Source organism: Rhododendron vialii, chromosome 8a (assembly GCF_030253575.1).
Source record: "Rhododendron vialii isolate Sample 1 chromosome 8a, ASM3025357v1".
Lineage (NCBI taxonomy): Eukaryota > Viridiplantae > Streptophyta > Magnoliopsida > Ericales > Ericaceae > Rhododendron > Rhododendron vialii.
Window position 1 is genome coordinate 35,219,234 of NC_080564.1, and position 16,237 is coordinate 35,235,470.

The 16,237-nt window shown below is 36.3% G+C and overlaps 1 protein-coding gene across 2 annotated transcripts; it reads right to left on the minus strand.

Moving 5' to 3' along the window:
* Positions 1 to 171: 171 nt before the first annotated feature.
* On the minus strand, positions 172 to 10,441 carry LOC131335518 (phosphoinositide phosphatase SAC2-like). 2 transcript variants are annotated; one of them, XM_058370913.1, is made up of 16 exons: positions 9,968 to 10,441; positions 8,562 to 8,766; positions 8,312 to 8,477; positions 7,434 to 7,656; positions 6,768 to 6,844; positions 6,309 to 6,496; positions 6,130 to 6,227; positions 5,876 to 6,009; positions 5,659 to 5,787; positions 4,348 to 4,705; positions 3,300 to 3,421; positions 2,934 to 3,047; positions 1,872 to 2,063; positions 1,383 to 1,553; positions 768 to 867; positions 172 to 594 (listed from the first exon to the last, which is right to left on the minus strand). In XM_058370913.1, the coding sequence occupies exons 1-16, from the start codon at positions 10,037 to 10,039 to the stop codon at positions 520 to 522; spliced, it is 2,424 nt and encodes an 807-aa protein (XP_058226896.1). In that variant the 5' UTR covers positions 10,040 to 10,441; the 3' UTR covers positions 172 to 519. The 2 variants fall into 2 exon arrangements, with proteins under 2 accessions (XP_058226896.1, XP_058226897.1); XM_058370914.1 differs by having other exon boundaries at positions 4,348 to 4,699; positions 9,968 to 10,422.
* Positions 10,442 to 16,237: the final 5,796 nt, after the last annotated feature.

The window sequence follows — 16,237 nt, forward strand, 5'->3', positions numbered from 1 at the left end:
CTGTTCATGTATGATTCAGTGGAAGGACAGTATATGTTCTTTTAGAAGTAAAAAAAAAAAACTGCAACATCTAAACCCATTTAGTTGTCAATTCCCTTTACCTAGAAAATTAGTTTTCTGTGTCCAGAAAGCCACTGATAAATCTCTGTAGCTGTTACTACTCCCAAAATCTGATAGCATGAACCTTTTAATATTACTGCAGTGCTTACATAAGACATAATTAGAACAAGGTTATTACACTTCGAGGTGAACAATTTTAAGTTAATGCAGAGGAAAATTGTAATCAGTGCAACTAAATATTTACAAGGTCGAAATAAACTCGAAAGAAACCAATTAGCCATTGCTGTCTACTCAGTCAATGATAAGGTTAAATGCTGCAAATGTACAAGATTTGAACATGTTATGGCCGATTTTTCTCGTGTAATATATATTCTGTTGAGAAATCCACACGCATCCTTCGGACGGGGGTAGATTGAATGATATGTTGTTGGCAAGAAATAAAAATCTTTGAGCAAAACATCAGTGGAACATCGTCTCTCCGTTAGTAACCCATTGCACGAAGCTATCGGAAAATCCGGCAAGAATCTCTGAGTTCTGTGCAGCACAATTATAAGCAAGGATCATTACAGCATGTTTTTCATGACAAAAAAGTTTAAATACACAACGTAAAAAAACAAGTTATAAGGAGAAAGGATGAGAAATGTTTCAAATTGATAAAGTCACCAAGAAATAACAGTGCTGAGAGTAACAATGAACAGATGACTGACCTTCATGCTGGACCCAGATGCACTAGCAGAAGCACTTGATTCCGTCTCAAGTCCAGTTAAGACACTATTCCACGACATGCCGGCTTTTATGAGTGTAGATCTGCAGCCAAAAAAACAATAGTTCAAACCACAGGAACCAGGATATTGATTAAGCTTTCTCGGAGCTTTCAAGAAATATTGTATGCGCACTCATTGAACAGCGTTCGTGTCATGTCTAGCAATAATGCAATCTATCAATCATCCTTTACACTTTGGCCATCAATATGCTTGTTTTTCGACCTTTTCTTTTTTGAAAATGCAGAAAACAATAAATCAGCACATTCACATCAACGGAAGATGGCAATGACTGCAAGCAAATGAATATGGTGAAGTAATATTTTTGCTTCTATTCCTTCTCCTGCAAAGCAAATGCTGGTTAAATAAACATGCGAAACTATATAATAGTCAAGTAAAGACAGAGGAGCAGAGAATGCATCTACATTGATGTGGTGATGCAAGTCATAGCCACAATGAAAATTAGATGTTGTGCCGGTTGTGTCAGCAGTTAAAACGGAATAACTCTCTTCATGCAAGCTTATTCAGGAGAGCTTTCAGAGAATAACTATTAAAAATCACCTTTCATATGCTTCTTCTTCACTTGAATTTTCAGATGAAGAAAGCCAATCTTCGTCAAAAAAATTGGAACAGTTTGATGAATCCCGATGTTCATTTAGATGGATAGGATCACCTTCTAGATATCGGTCCAGCTGTGGAAAAATCCTCAGAGAAGATACTGAGGGAGTATACCTATAAAAACAGCCAATGAATTACGTGAATGGTGAAAATATTTAAGACCATAAATGTCAGATGACTGACAACTTTCTTTAACTGCATCTCCGTTGGCCTGAGGATTTTTTATTATAATATCATAAAAAATGATACGATAAACAAGATCAACTCCTTTGAAAATGATGTATAGAATGAGAAATACAGGTCATAAAACCTGTGCCTATGCCATGCTAGGTTACAATATTTGAAGCTTAGCATTACCACAGTCACTATCAAGCATCAATGCTAAAGAAGCTCCTCCAGCTAACAAAACTATAAATTGTAATGCAAATGCACCTGGGATAAGATAGTTCTCTTTCACCAGTTGAAATTTCTGGTGTTGACTCTGAAAGGCCCCTTTCACCACCTTGTGTCATATCAGGCAAAGGATTGTAGTTATCTTCCTTCTGTCCAACATCAGTGGCTTCCATAGGTGAGTTGTTTTCAGAAAGGATGTTGCCCTCCGATAGAGACCTCTTTAAAATTGACCTAAACATAAAGAATGAACACTCATCAACTGTTTTTAAAAAAAGCCTCGTTTTGTGTCTAAGTAAAATAGAAATCACAAGTGGATTGTCGCCAATACATCCATTCGATCACATATATTGATATACCTTGGCCTTGGAATGTTGAGATGGATGGGTGGTAAGACTTTGCGAGATAGAATTAGAATTGAAAGGGTAGCACCGAGAGAAGATAAGACGAGAGAATAGAGTAAGGTGGTTTGGACATGCCTATTGACGATCATTCAATGCGATAATTAGGATGTGTGATATGCTTAAGGTAGATGGTAGCACCAAGGGAGGAGGTAGATGGTAGCACCAAGGGAGGGTAGACCAAAATGGACTTTAGACGCGGTAGATCAAATAAACCTAAGCTTCTTGGATATGACGGATACAAGGCTCTGAAAGAACTCAATGGAGACAACGGATTCATGTAGCCAACCCCTATTGACGGGGACTTAAGGCTCGGTTTGGTTTTCGTGGGAGGGATGTATACCCTTTAGTGCTTTTAATATATTCTAGGTAGAGAAAAAGGAGGAGGAAATTGCTCTGTCTACTTGGCATCAACAAGGCACAGATGCGCATTTGCTATCCAAAGGGTTAATGTGTGTGTGTGTGTGTGTGTGTGAGAGAGAGAGAGAGAGAGAGAGAGAGAGAGAGAGAGAGAGAGAGAGAGAGAGAGAAGCATTTTCTCTAGTAGATTAACATGAGTCTACCAAGCTCTTAAAACAAATCATCTACTTCAATTTCCTTCTTTCGGTTTTCCTCTATGAATACTAACAGCTTGTTACCCTGTTTAGAATACTGACATTATGGATGTATTGACAAAACGATCACACTACAAAAGAGGCCATACCTTGAACTTTCATCTGCAAAATTAAAACTAAGCCTTCCAATACTGTAATGCTGGTCTGAATCCATCTCCCAAAGAGCTGGCTTACCCTGACACGGCTGGAAATGGCCCAAAAACCTGCTCAAATATTGATCAAAATGCGCATCCTAAGTTAAGAACATGAAATTACAATTACAACAACTGCTGATAATTGCAAAATTATGATACACTAAAGAAAATCAGATTTTCACGCAACCACTATTTACCGCCATGCAAACATCACATCTTGATGACTAATGAGTACACGAGGATGCAACGTAGAAATGCCTAATCTTCTGCTAAAGAAACATTCACAGTAGTTACAGTGACGTGGGGAATCATCTAACTTACACATTGATGGCGTCTTGCTTTTCAGGATCCACATAGGCATTATTGTAGTATCGCTGTAGATTTGTGAAGAACTCTTGGGATTGAGTAGCCGCTTTCCACTGACCTCTGCTCTCCGAGAATATCTGTTTAGCATTACGGAAGTAAAAGAATATGTAGAAGCCTTACGAAACTCAACAGCAATGCACCAAGAAACATTCAAGGACGACCTTAACAGCAAATTATCATGTATGTATAAAACCACGAATACATCTGGAACGAGACGCGTGACAGTGAAGACATGATTTAAGGCACTTACGTTATTTAGAAAACATACAGAAAAGACCTATTTCAACAGCTTCCTTTTATTTAGTTTGCTTTATTTGTCGATGTACAGGTTCTCCATGAAACATCATGCTGGTATAGTGGTTGTTCTCAGCCAAACAAGTTCATTCCTGTCAATAATTTTGTAACCATCGTGCTTAACCATGAAAATAGACAACTACTTACACACACCACACAGGGAATCATACTACGTCGACAGATCAATGTTGCAGGAAACAATGTTGGCTAAGTTGTATAATTGGGTAAAATGGATTTTTGCCAAAAGATTCTGCAATCTATCCAATAGCAATAAATGCTTCTCCACGTAAAACATATTACTTTGACGCGCATACCTTTTGTGTTGAAACAATAGAAAAAAATCCACTGGTACCCTTCATTAGCGAGGATCAAAAGTATAAATGTGTATTGGGTACAGATTGATTTGAAGCGACACTCCCCTTTCATTTTTACAAGTTAAAAACACAAGATCAGGATTCCAAATATTCACCAACAAAAAACAGAAAGACCTCATCATGCAGATAAAGTATACAAAGTTATGAACCACCACTCCACTAAGGCTTTAGATGTGAGTCATGTGGATGTTATGACGGAAATCAATCTCTCGTTACGAACCACCACTCCACTAAAGCTTTAGATGTGAGTCATGTGGATGTTATGACGGAAATCAATCTCTCTCTCTCATCTACAAATTCAAATATCTCCAAGCACAATCATTGAGAAGGGTTACCTTATTGTGTGCTACGGATCCACCATATTGCAGTGCAAGTGTGTTACCCATTGTCTCATAGAGCTTCATTAAATCCGCCCCCAAAAGGGAATCCCGGTCAATATTTGGGCTTTCTATGAAACCCAAAGCACGGAGCTGATACCCAAGTGCAACCAACCCATAAGCATATTGAGCAACATTTGTGCGATCTAAACAGTCTATGCAATTGGTCCTTAGGACCCCACTTTGAAACATCGGAGGCTTGACAATGTGATTTCCAGCCGCATCTAGGCCACTACTGTCATGTCTCGTTTCCCTGTCAGCATCCTTTGGAATATGACAAAGGTTCTGAATACAGCAATCACCTTTTTCACTGTTCCTGCACCAAATCTCCTAAAATGTGTTAGTAAATAATCAGAATCTGTAAGCCAATGTAAAAGGGTACGCGACTAGAAAATACAGCCCAGAGAATTCTCATGTATTAGGCATTTGCCGTTTGCTCTTCCTTTTTTCCCCCCTATTGCAAGTTAAAAGGCAAGGGTGCAACTAGCTAAGTTCAAACTTCTAGAGTCCAAGAGAATCTGATATAGAAAACCAGGCTGGGACAATCTTCATACTATATCGTTAACCTGCTAATAATAAACTGGTTACAAGTTGCACAGGTTGTTCTCAGTTTAAGAAAGGTCCAAGCAAAAGACCTATGAGAATGGAGAACTTATAGCAAGGCAATCAGGTCTACCAGGATTTGAAGTGCTGATTTAAACTCAGGCTTACATAGGAGCAAAGAAAAGTCCTTATAAACATTACCGTGCTTCCTCTATCTTTTCCAATGATATTTTCCACTCTTACTATAACTGTTAATATATAATGGTCATCATCATTGACAACGTTAAATAGATGGGCAATAGTACAAAAAAATTTTGTTTTTGATCAGCGATGGGCAATAGTACATTTGAACATCATCAATACTAAATGCAATATCAGAAAAACAAATCATTGCAACTAGGACGCCAAGATTAGGCTATGATTGTGAGAGGTCAAGATTATGCCTAATGCAACGTTAAGATCTGGTAGGCACATTTCACGGAAAACAAAAAAATCTAGAGGTTTCTCCTTTGGTAGGTTGTCTCAGTCAGCCCGAGTCAACAACCAAATTCAAACCAGGCATGTGAAGATAAGTAAACCAAGTATCAGCGATCTGAAATAACATTGACATCAACCTTGTCAAATGGTATGATACGCATGTTAAACTTATATGCTCAGAAATTAATATACACATCGTAAAATAGCAGGAAATTAATGGGTAAATGAAGCTTCCTCCATTATACTTACTCAAAGAATGACAAATTTAGTAATCCATTAGTGCATGAAGGTGCTGCTACTTGACAATAAAAGAAGCCTGTTAAGTTCAATGCATCTGCAGTCACTTTGTGTAAACGCGACAGCACATCTGTTGATTTACTGGAAAAAGAATCAGGTATCATTCACACAATGATATTGGTAATACTGCTTCCACAACTTGGAAATCTGCAAGAAGAAGCATGTGTACCTTTTAGAGTATTTGCTCAGATCCCAGTGACGGAACTTCAAGCGATTCTCCTCCGTTAAGTCTTTATTAATGAAAGCAATTGCATTGGCAAACTCTGCCCGCAAAATAGATTCACGAGGCTTCTTCTCACGAGTCTTTGAATCATAAATGATCACAACCAATGAAGTGAGGGAAACAAAAATGGATTCAGAAACATATCGTGACCAGCATAAAACTACTTCAAGTGGTCCATCAGTCAATGCAAAAAAGCCTACCTTTATCAAACTCAACACAATAATTGGATTTCCATATCGCTTGACAAGATTCTCAAAGTGAAGTCTAGTGGCATGGTACTCATGGTCCTTCTTTGATACTGGAAATAAAAAGAGCTGTCAGCAAAACACAATGGAACATTCCATCTTTAATTTTACAGTTCAGTGTGGCTAAATCATACATATGATCTCTGGTTTAATATTCAATCTTGAAGTTTCCTGTGACCAGAAAAGCGGTATTGAACCTCGGTTCTGCACAACAGCACTTATTTGCATCAGGCACCCTTCAGGAGCATCTTCACACACAATCTGTTCTGTCTCGACATCATTAGCTACTCGGCCCTTCTCATTTACACCTCGTTTCAAATATCTGCACCAGAAAAAGAAAATCCGATACAAGAGTCAGCTAAGAAACGTCTTGTAGAAGGATGGCAAATCTACCTTTTAAGTAAACTAGAAATAGCAAGACCTAGCATTATAGGGTGTGCTTGTCCCCATTAAGTCCAAACACAACATGCAGGACTCCGAAGTATGCAACATCCACAATAATGCTAGATACCGGCACCTTGTTTAGAGCACATGGCCATTTATCTCATAAAGGAAGCATGCTTTACGTAGTCCAAAAGCCAAAATATTCAAACCTGGTTCCAGCATAATGACGTGATCGTCGAGCAATGAGTGTCAGCTTGAAGTCCCTCCCAGACACTGAAAGTTTGACCTGGTATTACAAAACATGGAATAATGTTTACATAACATTCAAACACGATTATAAACAGATTAATTTGTTGAAAAGAATTAAGAATACTTGAATACTTCCAATATGTAACCATAAACGTTACAATAAGTACACTTGAACCATGCAGAACATGTGCTCAATTTCCTTTTTGGTAAAAACAATGATTTTTCATTTTCATGTACCATGAAGCTAGCCAAGGCTATCCATGAGAAGGATAAGAAATGAAGTGTGCACCTGATTGTTGGCGTTGCACCAAGTTACATTCTTAATACAAGTAGACTCAGGTTACATCCAGTTTTTTATTTTTTACAATCATAGGTTTTTGTTACACAGTCAAACTATACCACTGACAGATGTGCCAAGTAGACCATGAAATAAGAAACAATGATGGAAGGAAAGACAACAACATGATGCATGCCCACAGCGATTATTGCTTTCAAAGTTGAGATAAAAGCGGTCTCCAACATTAATAAAAGAGGCAAAACAAAAATATATATATCTTAAAATGATGAGTAGTCTACTTATGTTCCAAAAATATATAAGCTGGCAGTACCAAAAAGGAAACAAATACCTGTTTGAAGAAGCCATATACCAACGCTATAGTCCACAAAGTATTTTTGAGGTGATTCCGGATTCCACGAGTCAAAAACTCATTCCAGACAAACATGTTTTCGTAAAGGACTTGTCCAGCCTCGTGATGACATAAGTTCTTCTGAACACTATGCATGACATGATAGGAGTAGCTAAAGAAAAAGTCCTTTGTAAGATCCACTGATTGTAGAAGCTTCTTGTATCTAGGCCATGAACAGAGAAGACAAAGGCAAAGAAAATAAGTACAAATTCATTAACTGGTCAAAGAGGAACTGGAAATTGAATTAATACGATTTGTAGAATCAAACCGAAAAATGTAAGTAAACAAGAAATAAACTTTCCCCCTGAAACCCAGATGATGATAGCTTGTCTCATTCAACAAGATATATTTACATAACATCAGCGATGAAGTTTGCCCTGTACATTTGCAGAAAATTACCAAAGCCTCTATTATCTAGAGAGAATGCATGTGGTGGCATTTTATATATCTCTAATTGCTGTATTCTTCACTGCGCCGTTTTAAGGAAGAAAAATAACTACCAAATGAAACACAGTATTTCTTTCTTGTGAACAAAACCCTGTTGTTGATGTAACACTGAAGGGCATATCTGCAAGAATGGCATAGAGATTACCTCCACAGTGCAGAACTTGTTTATTATCAAAAGACAATGTCCAAACTCAAGAATCAAGACTACTCGCTAAAAAAGGAATACAATTGATTAAAAAGATAAAACAACCGCATTGGAGGACAATTCATCTACATACAAATGGATATATGTATTTCCGAATTCGGATAGCGCAAGTCTCCTTAGAAGTACAAGGTACATTTCACATTTACGTGCAGAATTGACAAAAGACCTGTTCTCATTCTTAGAATAACCCATATTTGCTCGAATAGTAGAATGCGGAATTGGAATCATCTCTTTCTTGGTAATGGCGTATATTGCATGCCCACTGATTGTGCCAATCTTCCTTCTTTTTGTTATAAGCAGCATGTAGTATGCACCCAAGAATTTTATGAAGCCTAAAATAAAATAATACAAATGAGATTTACCGTGATCATCATAAAAGCTTGCGAAGGTAGATAAACAATGTAGCTATGGCATACCAACAATTCCGTAATAAATGGTGACAAATTTTAGCCCACCCGTTGACTTGTTTCCTTCATGTACTCGTCTAAGCAGGTCAGAGCATTCAACTTCAGAGTATGTAGCAGAATCTTCAAGAATGTTCAGCTCAGAAGGCTCTAATCTATCAATCTTCAAGACTCTCCAAATTTTTCTGCTCTTTTCCCACCCAATCATGTAGAAATTCTATAGCATATAAATGGCACACATTAATGAGATGCTATAGCGGAATCAATTGAAACACAAAGGATTAATCTACACTTTCAATAAGTTTCCAGAGAAAAAATTAATGAATCAATGCAAAACAAATGCAATCCAAAAAACTTTAGCAATAGTAACTAACGATCATACTATCATTCATATCACACAAAAAAAAGATAAGAAAAACCATGGGAAAAAAATCATTCCCCAGAGAGAAAAATTGTCAATACACTAATAATTGCATATCCAATGATGTTTTGGTAATACGCTCAGCACAGTACACATCCAGGAATGAATCTACTGGCGAATCAGCACAAACAAGCTCAATGAAATTACACTATCATGGCATGATGAGAAACAAGGAAACTCGGGTTCCTAAATGAGGTTGACAAAACAACCATATACAATTGGGACGACCGGATGAGTAGGGTGATTGTATTCAGTACAGAACTCCTCAAAACTCAAAAATTTCATTGTCTTCCCCGATCTTAATCGTTCCAGTTCAGTCATCATGATGTCTAATTTGTTATTTTCTGGGTTCACTCCACCTTCTCCATTTTCTTAGTGTAGGAGTTTTCAATTGAGGCATGCAGTGAAGTCCTTCACAACACCCCTACAGACTACCAAAGAAAAGCTCATTCCCTAAGATCAAAGAAAGAAAGAACCAAGAAATTAAAATTACCCCATGGAAAGGCATATCGCGTAGTTACCTAAACTGTTCACATCCATAATTCGAACAAGCAATCCCCAAAAACAATGATATTAGTTTACCAATTGTCCCAAAAGCTTAAACTTTTAGAAAAATGGACCCACCAATGTATATCAAACTATTCAACACTCTACCTCGCGCACAACCAGTCTTGCACATGGAGATACAAATACCCATAAATAGAACACAACAGAATACGAACGGGAACGGGAGAAACATAGTACTTTCGGAGAGACTTGAAACCAAAACCTCTGCATCTCTTATAACATCTTAATCTACCAATTAGCACAAATGGAGGACGCAAGAGTACGCAATTCGGAACACAGACCAATCAATAAGCGATACGAAACACATACTAAACAGGGCCGAATCCAGGACGTGACCAAAGAAGAAAAAGCTTCAAATAGCAATCTCTACCTTAACAGATGTGTGTTTTTAAACAGCTGAGAATAAACCAAAGACCGTTTAAAAACGTACCGAACGAGTCTCGTAGAGCTTGAAATTCTTCAAACAGGGAGAACTCGATTTGGCCCCATTATCTGACGCCATAGCTCAAATCCAGAGCCTCAAAAGAGCAAAGGATTCCCGGTCAAATTAGCCCAAAAACCTGGCTTTGTTGCTTCAAACACATGAATTACTCTTTGCCAATGACTTCGCCGCGAAAAAAAACTTGAAATCCTGAGACAATACAAACGAATATGCAGTGATATTGAAACGTAAAAGCTTATATGCACAAGTGACTATTTGATATTCCATACTGTTTTTACATGTTCTGTTCAACTACTGCCTATTGCTAGATACATAAGCTCGGAAAAATACAGAAGACTGTATAATATACGTATTTAGTGGTAGTTTGTGTAGCAGAGATCGAAACAGATACGACTGAGAAGGTCTCCTGTTTAGAGAGAGAGAGAGAGAGATCAACCACACAACAACAAAGAAAGAATTGTGAATTTCCGAAGCACCGCCTAGTTTCCCAAAAAATACACTTTGACTTTTTTTTTTTCATTTTTTTTTTTGACATTTATTAATTTTGCGTCAAGGTTTCGTTGTCCAGCTCGAAGAAATGAATCGAAAAATTAAAAAAAGTTATAAATTTTATCTAAATATTTTTAAAAATATCTAACAAAAAATACAAAAAGATAAAAGGTTGATACAAAACTAATAATTACGAATTTTTTTAATAAAGACAAAACAAAAAAAAATCCAGAATTTTCTTGAGAAACTAGGCCAACAACTTGGAAAACTCGAGATCAGTTTTATTTCTTGAAAATGAACAACGATCAAAGAAATTTAGAAGTAAACAAATTAAGTAACTAAATAAACAATAAGAAAAAACTTTAGCTATTAAGCAAAATTAACAAATTAACAAAACAAATAAGCAATTAGTAGCCAAATTAACAAGTAGTAACCAACTAAAAGCTAAGCAAAACTTTCTTATTATTCTTTGTTTTGTTTATTATTCTTATAGGAGTAAGTATTAAACCAAAGTAATGTAAGCCCTCAAGTTACACCATTGAACCAACTCTATTTTTCCTTTATCTTTTTTTATAAAAATTGAGAAAACTCAAATTCATCTATTTTCTTGTTGAATAGGATTACAAGTCATGTCTCGATAATATTTTTGGCTGGATACTTCATTTGGGTGAGTTCACGCTATATTTTTCATCTTCAAATAAATGCCAAAAATACGTAAATTCACACTAATGTCTTCCCGGAAAAACCGTGGTGTTGGGTGCTTGTTTGGTAATTTCTGTTTTGTGCGGGGGCAGTGGGGACAATTTTCAATTGCCAATGTCTGTTTAAAACAATATTCCATTGTCCACTAGGAAATGGCACCAATATTCGAAATGGAAAGAAAACTTGGAGATGATCACAACCATAATACGAATATACTCTTATATTCCTTTGTCGTGATTTTCCTTTTAACTACTACCCAATAATGAGCACATTCTGTGGATTTGGAATAAAAAATACATACATACATACTATACCAATAATTTCATTTTATTTCTTGGAGATATTTTCGAATCACTGTTTGAATCGAGTCCCCAAAATTGTTTAGTACTTGTATTTTCCTTTTAAAGTTATCGGTTTTTATTTTTCTCTATGAATTATGTAAAAGGCCTCATTTCAAAAGTTTGCTCGGGGCCTTCAAAAACTCAGAGCCGTTCCTCATTATTAAAGGTGTGTTCCATATTTCACTAATTAAAATAAATATTTAAAAAATAAAGACCTATGCAGAACGAGGCCTAAGTATTATTGAAATAAACTCCCAAGGATTTGGCCACGTGAACATGATAAGCAAACAATGTTTGTCCTCTATGACGGGGTGATTTGGATTAAAAAGTGGAACAATAACTTTCTTTTTGTCTTTGTTCAAAAAAAATTCGAATTCGTTAGTTTTACATCAAATTTTTGTGACTTATTGATTCATCTCAGTGAGAGGAAACGAAAAAGTAAAAAAATTTGATAGTAACTCATAATATTTTTAAAAAAGACAAAGATAAGTAACAAAAAGTTGTTTTATTGACTTATTTTTATCTTTATTCAAAAAATTATGAGTTTCGATCAAAATTGTTTACATTTCCGATTCCTCTCGTCGAAACGAATTAATAAGTTACAAAAATTTGACGCAAAACAAACAAATGCAAAAAATAAATAAATAAAGACAAAAAAATAAGTCACTCAACTTTTTAATCCAATCCCACCCGAAAATCACATGTTCGAATCAAGCGGAGACCAAACATTACAAACATACATTGGGACTACTAAAAGATTTGTCTGATCGTTAATTTCAAAGCACTAGAGCTAGTCGATGTGCAAATAAGTTAACCCGATCATATGATTATGAATTTTTTTTTACTGGAGTACTTCCATTTGTTAACCACGCCTGATGATCGTTTCTACTTTCTAACCCCTCGGCCCACGCTGTGGGAAAAGTCTTTTCTTCAGATAGAAAAGTCAAATAGAAGTGATTAAAATACTCCTACCACACGGTAAGTAGGTCATTATTGCAAGCATGACAAAAAGGGAGTAAAATAATGGCAATCATTTGCATCAAACACGCAACACATCACACTCTAATTTTAGACCAGACCTGTTCCTCTTGTGATGTTTACGGACTACTTTATTGTTTACAACTTTACACACCCACCAACCAAATAATTCGAGTATTTTCCGAGATTTGCCACCAAGAGTGGTAGGGGTACTATTCATTATTCGTTTTGGGTCTCAAAAATTACTAACAACGATTTTTAATAAAAAAAATTTATCTATCTCTTTTTACACTCATTACTTTCAAAATTCAAATCGAACAAGGATATTAGAGGGATTTAGGTCCACCAGTTTTATTTAACTCTACTAGAAGCTTGTAGATTTTTTTAAAATTGAGGTGTCTGTATCTTTTAATGTGCATCTTAACTAAGTCTGAGGATCAAAATAAATAAAATAAAATAAAAATGATTCAATCATCTTGTGAGCTGAGCAATCAAACTAGACCTCCACCACCACCTGTATATATATACAACTTTCACGTAGACATATAAAGCATGATTATTACTTTAAGAGCATGATTATTACTTTAAGCGCAAAATTTATCACGTGAGCAAAAAACTATGCTTTTAAATGGCATAATTTATAACTTTAGCAAAGTTAATTTACATTAGACTTTAGGAGCTAGAAGACCGTGTCCAATGCTTGTCTGTGCAATTTAACAACATTGTGGTGTGGGGGCACCCTTCGAATACTTTATCAGATATCGTAAATTTTTATATATTTTTTAATCGGAAACAGATATCATAAATCTACTGTCACGGTTTAGAAAAGATTAGATGTGATGTTCACGTGGCCAAAATTGAGTTGCAATTCCTAGGTGGATACAGCTCAGCGTTGACGTGGAACAACGGCGTTTCATGACCATATAATGTTGAGTCGTTCTTTGCTGTTTGACTCTTAGAAATACAAAATTCAATTATTACAGGGATCATATGTATTGTATGTCAAACTAATATGTATTTTCAACACATATTGTTTTTATTTTAAATTGATTTTTTATGTACTTATACACACCTTATAATACGTATAAACTCGGCTGGTCATCCTTTTCGTTTTTCCATAGTAAAAATATTCAACCAAGGGCTCTGTAAGAAAGTTCCAATCGATCTCTAAGAACACACCTTTCGAAAATTACAATTGATTTTTCAACCAAACAATTTCGTGGTTTCTTTCTTTCTTAAGCCAGTTGTGCTGGTTTCTTTCTTCCTTGAAGAAAGGTCCACGAATAAACGTGCGGGCTGTGCTGGTTTTAAATTTCTTCTTAGCAATGTTTTTTTCCTTTAAAGCTAGAAAGGTCCATGCATAAAACGTGTGTGGACGAAATTGATGGGGGGATGATAATGTGGAATCAGTCACACAGAGTTTTAGCAATCATTAAAGAGTTGGACTTATCTTTAGGGCGCTGCTATTTGCAGCCCTTTATTTTCTCCCGTAGCCCACAACATTTCGGTAAATGGTTGTTGAAAATCATAAATAACATTTCGGTAAATTGTTGTTGAAAACAAGATTATATTTCGGTAACTACATGTCGAAAATATGTTCAACTTTCGGTAAACAACTGCCGAACATGCATTTTCGGTAAACATCTGTTGAAAAAAATATTATATTTCGGTAATTGGATGCTGAAAATATATCTCAATTTCGGTAACTAACTGTCGAGTATAATTGAAAATTTTTAACGGGCTATGGGAGTAAATAGAGAGCTGCGAATAGCAGCGCCCTATCTTTAATCATGTCATGTGGTTTTTTAAAGTACAGTGGGAGTAATAAATTTCTATGTCACCCTCCAACTTTTTCCCCATTTGTTTTAGGTACCCTCACGCTTTAGGCCAATGATAAAAAAAATCAAGGGAAAATGACGGTCAATGACATGTTTTGATAATTAATAGCCGTTAAGGATATTTTCAGTATTAACAAATGTTCTCAGCATGTTTTTGACGGGTACAAATTATCAAAATACGTAATGGGCCATCATTTTCCCAAAAATTCAACGTGCGGTATAAATGGGTCAAGTGAGGGGCCATAAGTGTTATGAAGCCCATAGTGGTAGTTTCAGAAGCTCAGGCAACTATAAAAATCTATTCAACAAGCTCAGGAAATAAATCCGGGAGGACTATGAGAATTTAGAAACTTGACGCTTTGATAGAGCTTAATGCAAAATGGAATGATTTTGAATACCGATTCATTAGTACAAAACCTTCTCCAACGTTTGAATTTTCGAAGCGAAAACTTTATGCAAGAGTTGAAACTCCAAAAGGGAGAATTGTGATTTCTGCCTAATCGGGGCCTAAGTTTTTGGCAAAATTTTGTAAGCATGAGGTGCCCCTTGCCAGCTGAGGTACCGGATTTGATACTGAATAGTACGTACGTACGTACCTGCATTGATTTCACTTCTTTAATTAGGCTGAAATTTCCAAGTTATAATCGCTACGTGTTTTTCCCAAAATAAAAACTGATTCGGAATCCTATAGATTTCAGTTTAATCTACACGCACAACTAAGTTTTTACGACAATGTGACCAAAGTGTTGAAGCAAGAGCTAGGAGTTGTAGAGGCCAAGAAGGTGCGGAAGACCGAAGAGAACTGTTTACTTGTTCAGCATTGGTGGCAACAATTACTTCAAATTTTCGTCACACAACTCCACCGCCCCTGCATCCGAGCAGTTAGCATACACAGAAATGATGATGGGCAACTTGACAGTTGTTCTCAGAGTAAGAATAACTCCCCTCTCACGAGCCATGAGTTCTGTTTTCAGATTGACAGATTTCGGTCTTTTTTTTCTGGTTTCATTTTTCAAACGACGCAGAAAACTTGTTATGTTGATGGTTTCCGAAACTTGGGCTTTGAGAACATCACACATTTTCTATCAAAGAACCCATTTCTAGATCCTTTTTTTTTTAAATCTCTTTTTCTCTTAGAGAACATTACAAAGATGTCTCACATTACCGTAAACTATTGCACATTGAAATGAATAAGACATGGAAAGGATAATTCGTTTTGTAGTCGGAATAACTTTTCTGGAAAGCATTCTGTAAAACTGCATATGAAACCTAAAACCAAACACGAACCTAATGTTTTATGGCATTGCGAATCGTTACTGATCTCTTTGTAGGAAGAAAGACTGCATACGCAAGGGGAGGAAGGAAGATTGCATTTCAAAATGTAGGACCTTTGGGTACACCAAGCAACAGACCTGTTAACTCAAGTGAAAAATGTTGACATGAGTTTGCCTTGAAAATGGCACGAAGACACAACAGAATGCTGCCTGTTGCTCTAAAGAAGCTAGAGAGCGAGTTACCAAGAGTCAAATACTCGATATTTGACACTACCACAATGCGCTTTATGCAAGAACCCTATACCCCTCAAAATTCGGTAAGTTGAAAACGACAAAAATAGACCAATCGCAAATGTGATAGGATTCATGCAGACCACAATAGGGATGCAAGTAATTCGCCTCTTATATTAACTTCTCATACCTATCTTTTGTTCTTGTGCCTACGTAGGTTTCAAGGTAGGGGATTCTGCATGCTCTGGAACTGGAGAATATAGGTCAAAAGAGTGTAGAGGAAACAAAGGAACGACAGAGTATAAGCTATGTGATAACCCTTTTGAGTGTGTCTGGTGGGATGGACGTCACACAACAGAAGGAACTAATTAACAAGCAACTGGCTTAGCTGATGTGTAGTGGGAG

Bases quoted from the DNA above. Each gene is read 5' to 3' on its own strand.
- LOC131335518 (XM_058370913.1), bottom strand. From the start codon at position 10,039: ATGGCGTCAGATAATGGGGCCAAATCGAGTTCTCCCTGTTTGAAGAAT. The intron at 3,422-4,347 runs GTAACCCTTCTC...AATGCTAAACAG, and splicing joins GATCCGTAGCACACAATAAG to ATATTCTCGGAGAGCAGAGG. The intron at 1,554-1,871 runs GTGCATTTGCAT...CTGTTTTTATAG, and splicing joins AGAGAACTATCTTATCCCAG to GTATACTCCCTCAGTATCTT.